Source organism: Lupinus angustifolius, unplaced genomic scaffold (genome assembly GCF_001865875.1).
Source record: "Lupinus angustifolius cultivar Tanjil unplaced genomic scaffold, LupAngTanjil_v1.0 Scaffold_184_41, whole genome shotgun sequence".
NCBI classification, from domain to species: Eukaryota; Viridiplantae; Streptophyta; class Magnoliopsida; order Fabales; family Fabaceae; genus Lupinus; species Lupinus angustifolius.
Genome location: NW_017726758.1, coordinates 58680 through 68102, shown reverse-complemented (window position 1 = coordinate 68102; position 9423 = coordinate 58680). Strand labels below are relative to the sequence as shown.

At 34.0% G+C, this 9423-nt stretch overlaps 2 protein-coding genes across 2 annotated transcripts; one reads left to right on the top strand and one right to left on the bottom strand.

The window, feature by feature from the left end:
* Positions 1-2178: 2178 nt before the first annotated feature.
* Positions 2179-3504, top strand: LOC109340534 (non-specific lipid-transfer protein A-like). Its single transcript, XM_019578246.1, has 2 exons — positions 2179-2567; positions 3313-3504. Exons 1-2 carry the CDS (start codon positions 2224-2226, stop codon positions 3320-3322), a joined length of 354 nt encoding a protein of 117 aa, XP_019433791.1. The 5' UTR covers positions 2179-2223; the 3' UTR covers positions 3323-3504.
* Positions 3505-6783: 3279 nt separating this feature from the next.
* Positions 6784-8555, bottom strand: LOC109340533. Its single transcript, XM_019578245.1, has 3 exons — positions 8455-8555; positions 8058-8250; positions 6784-7917 (listed from the first exon to the last, which is right to left on the bottom strand). The coding sequence occupies exons 1-3, from the start codon at positions 8553-8555 to the stop codon at positions 6784-6786; spliced, it is 1428 nt and encodes a 475-aa protein (XP_019433790.1).
* Between the last annotated feature and the right edge of the window lie 868 nt (positions 8556-9423).

Sequence of the window (9423 nt, the reverse complement as noted above, 5' to 3'; positions counted from 1 at the left end):
TTATATGTTATTTGTTATATCCTTAAGAGTATTTAATTTTTTATATATTAATTTGTGTTTGCTCGTCATGTCTTATGGGATCCACAACTTTAAAACTATTGTATTGTTCCTTTTTATAGATAAATACAACAAAAATAATCATAAAATAAAATAATATATTAAATATGCAAAAGAATATTATAATGTTATTTTTAATAAATAATATTATTATATTATATAGTATTAAAATATATAAAACCTAAATCATTAAAGAACCATTAAATAAAAATGATGCTATATGACATTCTTATTAACATAAGTATTTTGCGACCCGATTTTGGATGTATAATGTATTACATGGCTTGGAGAGTGGTATATTGTAATTTAAATCTCTACTAAATAATTTGGAAATAATATTACGTCTTTTTGGGTCAAAACATGAAAAACACTTTTTTACTCCCAAATTAGGTAACATGATTATTAAGAACATGTTCATATTTCTTTTATTTTTGAAATGGTTACATATATTTGAATTAGAAAGTTATTGTTATTATTATTATTTATATTTCGATATATTAAATTGAATAGAAGTGGCGTATCAAAAATGACACACNTAGATATGACCAATAAGCTCTAGACATGTTGATTGTTGAGCCATCTTCAAGCTTTAATAGAACCTTGTCTTCATCAAAATATAGGCAAAGTATTACTAGTGCTATCCTTGACACTTTATTTTAGCCCCATATATACTTCTCTACATGATTGTGCTATTTGATACTTTTGGTGAACAACTAGGATAAATTATATGTCATTTTTTATATCCGTAAGAGCATTTAAATTTTTTATACTAATTTATGTTTCCTTTGTGTTTACTCGTCCTGTCTTTTGGGATCCAGAATTTTAAAACTATTGTATTGTTCCTTTTTATAGATAAATTCAACAAACATAATCATTTGAATAAAAGAATATATTAAAGATGTAAAATAATATTATAATGTTATTTTTAATAAATAATATTATTATATTATATTATATTAAAATATACAAAACCTAAATAATTAAAGCACCAATAAATAATAAATGATGCTATATGACTTTCTTATTAACATAAGTCTTTGGTGGCCCGATTTAGGATGAATAATTGATTATATGGCTTGAGGAATGGTATACTATAATTTAGATTTCTACCAAATAATTTGGAATCAACATTACATCTTTTTGGGTCAAAACAAGAACAATACTTTTTTACTCCCAAATTAGGTAACATGATCATTAAGAATATGTTCATATTTGTTTTATTTTTGAAGTGGTTACTTATTATTGAATTAGAAACTTATTTTTATTATTATTTATATTTCAATATATTAAATTGAATAGAAGTAGCATATAAAAAATGATGCATATATATATATATATCCCTATAACTGAGTTGTTGTACTGACGTGAAATGTCACTCACAAATCCATGCAGGTCTGAATGAGTGTAATTAGTTCACTTTTAGTGAGCGACACACATCTACATGTGTTCGATTGTGCTCATCCTAGGATTCATTGGAAAATTGAAGCAAGCCATATGACTGAGCACATAAAAGCTGCTGATATTTTTTATGTGTCATACTTATTACCTTTTTTTAGGAATTCACATCCTTCGTCTTAAGAGAGTCTTAACCTAAGACTTGATTCTTAGGTACCACACAATTATAAATCTTTGGAATATAAATGAAAACAACATTAATAAATAATTAATGAGTGTAAAATAATTGTCAAAACATTTAGATTGAGACTTCTTTCCTTTAGCCCCCTATACTTTTCTACGTGTTGATGCTATTTGATGAAATCGAATTACGAATTGGTAGATTATATGTTATTTGTTACATATATAAGAGAATTTAAGTTTTTATATTAATTGGTGTTCCCTTTGTGTTTGCTTGTCTTGTCTTATGGGATCCACAACTTTAAAGCTACTGTATTGTTCGTTTTAATAGATAAATATAAAATAGTAATCATTTGATAAAATAATATATTAAATATGTAAAATAATATTATAATATTATTTTTAATAAATAATACTGTAAAATAATTAATAATACATTATATTAAAATATACAAAAACTAATGAATTACTTTATTTTTAAATCACCAATACTCATTATATCTTATATCTGCAACTATATATGGGAGCACAACTTTCAGTATCCTCACATATCTTTCATTAATAGACAAAGAAATTCATTAAGCATATAAGATGAAGAATGTATTTGTAGGATTTCTAGCTTTGGTAGCTATAATGCTCATGATAGTGGAGCCAGGACAAACCTTTAGTTGTAATGATGCAACAAATCAAATAGCTCCATGCTTAAATTACATCATTGGTCAAGGTGGTGATGCACCTCCAACTGAATGTTGTAATGGCGTCCGTGCACTGGTATCATCAGTACCTACTACACCTGATAGACGTGCTGCCTGTGAGTGGCTTAAAGGAGCCGCTGCTGGTTTTCCTGCAATAAAGGATGACTTGACAAACTCTCTTTTCAAGAAATGTGGTGTTAGTGTAGAATTCTCCATCTCCAAGGACATAAACTGTCAAACGTAAGTCTACATTTCTATAAACATAAAGTCCATCGTTTTTATTTTCTTCCTTATTTTATTAACGAATAAATCCTTAATTTGGAAAGCTATCTCATTTCTTCAAATATTTATAAGTTCATCACAATTGTGGCCTAAAGGAAGATATTTCATTAAAAATTATCATTCCGTGTAAGTATAATAATGTCATGATGGGTTAAATCTCAAGTTTCACCAAACATCAACACTTTGATTCGATCCCATGTCTTTTTGAGATATAAGTTAAACTTTTATGAAGTTAATCAATCTTTATTAACATAAAATAACATTTCATTAACTCTTATATAATTCAAAAATCAATAAGAATTTTGAAAGTCAAAATAACACAAGATTAAAGAAAAATATTATTTAAAAATAAACATGTTTTCGATTATTTATATCTTATTTCATAATTTTATACTATATTTAAATATTGAAAAATATGGGGCTTAAAATAGTACGAGGAGAAAAATAAATGGCATTATAGATCCTACCACGGGGTCAGCCATTATCTCACGTTGTTATTTTGATGACTTAACACTCCAACTAATTACATCAATTTATATTACAACTTTATGAACTTAATTATTGACACAAAACTTCAAAAGGGTTACAAGTAACACTAGACTAATTTGATTGTTTATCCTTTCTGTTTAGCCAAATAGTTAATAGATCTTTGTTACTTTTTTATTACCGTACTTACTGATACTTTTGGTTTGTTTTTGTGCAGCATCCCTTGAGCTCAAAGCAATGAAGAAATTAGTTTATTAAATAAATGATATATCCCTACTTCAATGTTGTTAAAGTTGATGATAATAGTAATAATAAATGGATATCTAATTTATTTTTTACATAGTTTGTATTATTCTAATTTTGCAATAATCTTTATTAATACAAATAATGAACAAAAGATTCCTGAAGATATTTGTCACAACATAACCACAGTTGGTTGTGTTAGGGAGGATTCAAATTGAAATTTATGATTGATATATGTAAACACTCAATTTTATTCGGCCTACTATAAAATCAAAAAATACATAGATTTCAAAACAACATACAAATACATTTGTTTTATATATATGTCATACCGGATTATATCCTCTTTGACTACCACTAATTGTGTTTTAAATAATAATAAAAACAATTTTTAATACACATGTTACAAATTGAAATTTGATAAAGAAAACTTTATGGTACTTAAAAACCCGTTACCTGTCGATTATTCACAAATGTATGCTATTCCCATTAAAAGTTTTAGCCCTTGTACTATTTGTAGTAACTACACATTTAAGCAAAAAGAATAGAGAAGAAAAGATGCCGAAAGAATTGAAAAAAGCAACGGGCAATGAGGATAAAGTGAAGGTTATTTTGTCTTATATATCTATCCTCACTTAGAAGAGGGGCATTGAATAAAAATCATTTCAAATTAAACAAAAAAACGTTACTCTTTTGGCAAGTGAACTTATAGATATTCCAGGAGACCACTCTTTGTCAATATATGGAGCTTCATATGCTCTTTATAGGATATAGTTTTTTCTCTGAGTACTTCAACTTACACCCTTTCAAGAAGTAGAAATCTCACTCTTTGTTAACATGTTGTTGCACCAGTAACATAAAATTCATTGTACATATCCATATTTTCACAACACCCATTTTATCACTTTAAAAGTATATATGCTCTTACTTTCTCCTTCTCCATTCATTACACGCTTTCCAGACACAGAAATCTGCTTTGGCTTTGTCTCATTCAAACTTAGCAACTACCAACCTACCTAAATCCAACACATTTATCTCACACAACCTCTTCTTTTCTCACCTTAAGACACACTTCATCTCATCCTCATTCTTTTTTTTTAAACAAGTGTGCAAGCACACAATATAATAACCAAGAAAATCATACAAGTTACAAGTTTCTAAATCTATAATTTGGAAGGCCTAATAAGTTTCTATTGAACTCATTGAGGATGATAGAAGGGACAGAATTGGAGGAAGAATTTGTCCTATAATTAGCCGCATGAGAAGCCAACTTATCGGCATAAGAATTCCCTTCACAAAAGATATAAGAAATTTCCCAAGTCATTGAGTCCAGGATTGTTTTGCAGGAAGTCCAGTCATTGTGTAGGGACCAAGGAGGATTCGATTTGCCCATGAAAATGTCCCTAACCATGACTGAATCCACTTCCAACCAGAGATGCCACCACCCTCTTTTGTGTGCCTTGTTTACTGCGTTAATGGCTGAGAAAAGCTCTGCATAAAGAGCAGTTTGTATGTTCAAGTAACAGCCAAAACCATAAAGAAATAGGCCATTATGATCTCTGAAGACACCCCCACCACCAGCGTGACCAAGACAGCCTAAGGCAGCTCCATCCGTGTTCACCTTGATCCAACCATTTGAAGGTTTCTGCCAAATCACCTCTGTTATCTTTGGAGCACAATTGTAATTGATGCTTATGTTAAAGTGCTTCAGCAATATGAGCTCATGAAGAGAAGGATTGCTAGATACAGTAGAATAGTTCCCAGATAAATTAGTGTCCCTAGATATCCTGGAAATTGCACTATTAATAGAGACATGCTGGTCATGAAATCGTCTTTGGTTCCTGCAAAACCAGATAGCATGAATTGTGTTGACCACTGAGATAAAGAGAAGTTGTTGAGACTGGTTAAAGAGTTTATTCCTGCAAGTCAGAATAAGGTTTTTGATGGAGGACATATTCAGATTGACTGAGAAAATCCACATTATCCAGTTCCAAAGCTCAAAAGCAAAGAAGCAAGAAAGGAAAATGTGATCCGTGTCTTCAATAGCTTTGTTACAGAGATTGCATCTTGATGCTAGAAAACAACCTCTTTTTTGCAAGTTGTGATCAGAGGGCATCTTACCATGGATAATTCTCCAAGCTATGAAAGAATGAGAGGGGGGGATCACCTTAGACCACACATGATTGCACCAACTGATAGGAGTAGCAGCAGAATTAGAGACAAAAGTATAGGCATCTTTTAAGGATAAAGATCCATCATGAGAATGCCTCCACACTAACTTGTCTGATTCATTGGATCTAGAAGTGTTAGTAATTGCTTGGGCAGTTTGAGGGAAATTCCTATACAAGGTAGCAGGGATAATCTATTTAGCATTTGATGTGAAGTCAGCCACAGAAGCTGAAAGGGAATTGTGAGTGTTGGAGGGGATTTGAAGAGTTTCCACCAAAGGTTCCCCTAACCAATTATCCCTCTAAAAGTTTATATCCTTACCATTCCCCACTAGCCAAATAGAGTTCTCAGTAGTTGTTGGCCAGTTTTCTTTAATACCCTGCCAAATAGAGGACTTAAAGAACCTTGTTGAGGCATCCCTTGAATGACCAAATCTTTCCCTATAGAAGGCTGCCCAATGTTGATTATCACACCTCATCTTCCAAGCCAGGCTAAGCAGAGCAGCTCTGTTCAGAAGCTTGAGAGATCTCAGACCCAACCCTCCTTCCTTAACAGGAGTGAAAACTATGCTCCAAGCCACTGTGATAATTTTCTTTTTGCTAATGTTCCCAGACCAGATGAAATTTCTGATGCCCTTGTCCACAAAATCAAGCAAACCAGTAGGCCATTTGTAGATTAGAAAGCTATAAACAATCATGCGGCGAATGACAGATTTTACCAATTCAACTCTGCCTATTATTGAAAGAGAGGACCCTTTCCAAGTAGCCAACTTAGCAAGGATCCTATCTGCAATTGGCTGAAGGTGGACTCTCCTAGGCTTGCCTTTGAAAAGAGGGACCCCTAGGTAGTTAAATGGAATTGATCCCTTGGCAAAACCCAATATGGAAGACAGAGAATTAATTTTCCTAGTAGTAGCATTTGAGATATAGAATATGCTTTTTTGAAGGTTAACCTGCTGACGTGAAGCTTGAGTGTAATCCATCACAAGCTTCCTAAGCCAAATAAGCTCCCTGGAAAGACCTTTGCAAAAGATTAAAATATCATCAGCATAAAGCACATGAGAAGGAGTTTGCATTCTGTTAGGACCCGAAATTGGACTAATTTTCTTCTCTGTTGCCAACTTGATAATTCCCCTACTCAGAACATCCTCAGCAAGACAAAAAAGTAAGGGGGATAAAGGGTCTCCTTGTCTAACCCCCCTAGTGCAGTTGAAGAAACCAACATTATTGCCATTGACATTTATAGAGAGCTTGGCAGAATTGAGAATTACCCTTGTCTAGTGGATAAATTTGGAGTTGAAGCCAAAAGCTTGAAGAGTATCAAGAAGGAAGGTCCATTCAATTGTGTCAAAAGGCTTCTTGATGTCAAGTTTGATAGCTAAATTGCTCCCAAAAGTTTTGTGATCCAGCATATTGATTGCTTCAGAGGCAAGGCAGATGCAATCCTTTATCTGTCTTTCCTTAATGAATCCTCTTTGCTGATTTGAGATGATTCTTGGAGCAATAGCAGCTAATCTATCAGCTAAGACTTTGGTGATGATTTTGAATTGGAAGTTAGCAAGAGCAATAGGCCTATAGTCCTCTATTCTATCAGCACCATGCAATTTTTGGATAAGGATGACAGAGTTGGAGTTGATGTTTGGCATCAGCCAACTCTGCTTGAAGAAATGCAGGACATCATTACACACTTCCTTGTTGATTATGTCCCAGAAATTTTGGAAGAAGCAACCAGAGAAACCATTAGGACCAGGGGCACCCTCCTCATTAAGAGCAAACACTGCATCTTTGATTTCTGACAAAGAAGGCATAATGGTTAACATTAAGTTATCAGAGTCAGTGACTAGCCTAGGAATTACATCCTGAATTAGAGAGTTTGGAACTACAATATTAGGAGAGGCAAAGAGGTTGGTGTTGTAGTCAAGCACATGATTTTCTATATCCTCCTTAGATGTTAGAGTGGAGTTCCCATACTTCAGCATAGATAAAGATTTGGTACCATTTCTGATGTTGGTCATCCTATGAAAGAAACTAGTGTTTCTATCCCCCATAGAGTGCCAATTTATCTTAGCTTTTTCCATCCAAAAAGCTTCCTCAACCTCAAGGGCAATCAGGAGCTCAGATTGAGCCAAGTTTTCCTGCTCCAAAAGATTAGAGTCAGGACCATGATCATTGATAGAATTCTGAATAGCATCCACATTGGCCTTAGCTGAATTGACTCTTTGGTCAATATTACCAAACACATTCTTATTCCAAATCTTGAGCTCATTTTTCAGATTCCTAAGCTTCTGAGACAGAACATACATTGGGCAACCAAGAACCTGAATTCTCCAAACCTCAGCAACTAGTCTTCTGCAGTCAGAGTCTAGGAGCCACATTTTGTGGAATTTAAAAGAAGATTGCCTAGGCTGCACCTGCTGATTAGATAGAAGCAACAAAGGATGATGGTCAGAGGCAAGTCTGGGCAGAGTGCTACATGCTGTATTGTTGAAGGCATGCAAACAATCATCATTTATCAAGGCTCTGTCAAGCTTCTTTTTAGTAGAAGCATTACCAATTCTTCTGTTGGACCAGGTGAATTGAGCCCATCTTGATCAATGAATGCCTGAAACTCAGTACAAGGAATTCTAGCTGGTAATCTCGAGCTCCTACACTCATTAGCACCTAGGACAACATTGAAGTCTCCTATACAGCACCAAGGCCTAGGGAAATCAGATATGAGTTTTTGAACATCCTTCCAGAGAGACCTACGGAGGATATAATTAGTTTGTGCATAGATAGCACAAATGTAAATGATGTTATTGTTGACCAACATAGATAGAGCAATATGCTGACTAGCTTTTATTAACACAGAAGGAGCTAAGTCAGGGTTATAGAGGATCCATAATGAGGGGGGATGCTCTCCTCAATCATTCACCTCCAAAAGCACAAGGTTTAGCTCTTTCCAATACCTGTCTGAGACCCTTAAATTAAGGATTTTAGGCTCAACAATGATAACAAAATCAGGCTTATTTGATAAGCAAAGATTCTTAAAATAAAGTTTAGTTTTCATGTTACCAAAACCCCTGCAATTCCAAAACAGAATTTTCATTGAGCAATGCTTAGATAACCACCCCTTCGGGTGTTGTGAATCCTTAATGATTTTGTACTTTTCCTCAGCTTCTTCTTTTGAGACTTGCTTAGGACTGCTTGGAAATCCTCCTCACCCTCTATAGAGTCATTATCATCACCCTATAGTCTTCCCACTATCCTCATATCATCACAGGCAGCCTTGTTACTCAATTCTGAAGTCTCTTGGACAATGACATTATCATTAGGGGAAACATCAGAGTCAGATCCAACGTCTCATGTGTCAATGTTGAGTGCCAATTTTTCCAGCTCAGCCATGTTTTCATGCCCTCTATCAAACTCCAAGTTGATGACTAGATCATTTATCTTGTTGTTGTTGATAGCATTAGCCTCAACCAGAGGTTGAACAATTTCAGGCAGGGTAGTCTTTTTGACTTTATATCTTGGAGCCTCTTCTGCTTGAATCTTGCCTGTTTGACTTTTCTCTTTTTGCATTGTTGCTTCCTCAGTAGCAGATTTCTTAACCATTTTCCTGCATTGGGCCACTGTATGACCAATAACATTACAACCTGAGCAGATTGCAGGTAGGTTTTCATACTCAATACCAACGAAAAAGGCAAAGCCTTCTCTCTCAACCAGTATTTGCTCTGGTAGATCCGCTAGAAGGTTAAGTTCCACTAACACTTTTGCATAGTGACCAAAACTTCTATTGCTCGTTGCACTGTCCAAGGATATAAGAGTTCCAATGCCTCCAGCTATGGAGAAGATTATTCTTGGGCTCCAATATTCTTGTGGCAAGCCAAGAATCCTGATCCATGCTTGAGAGTGAGTTTGCTTTTGGAGGTTTGGAT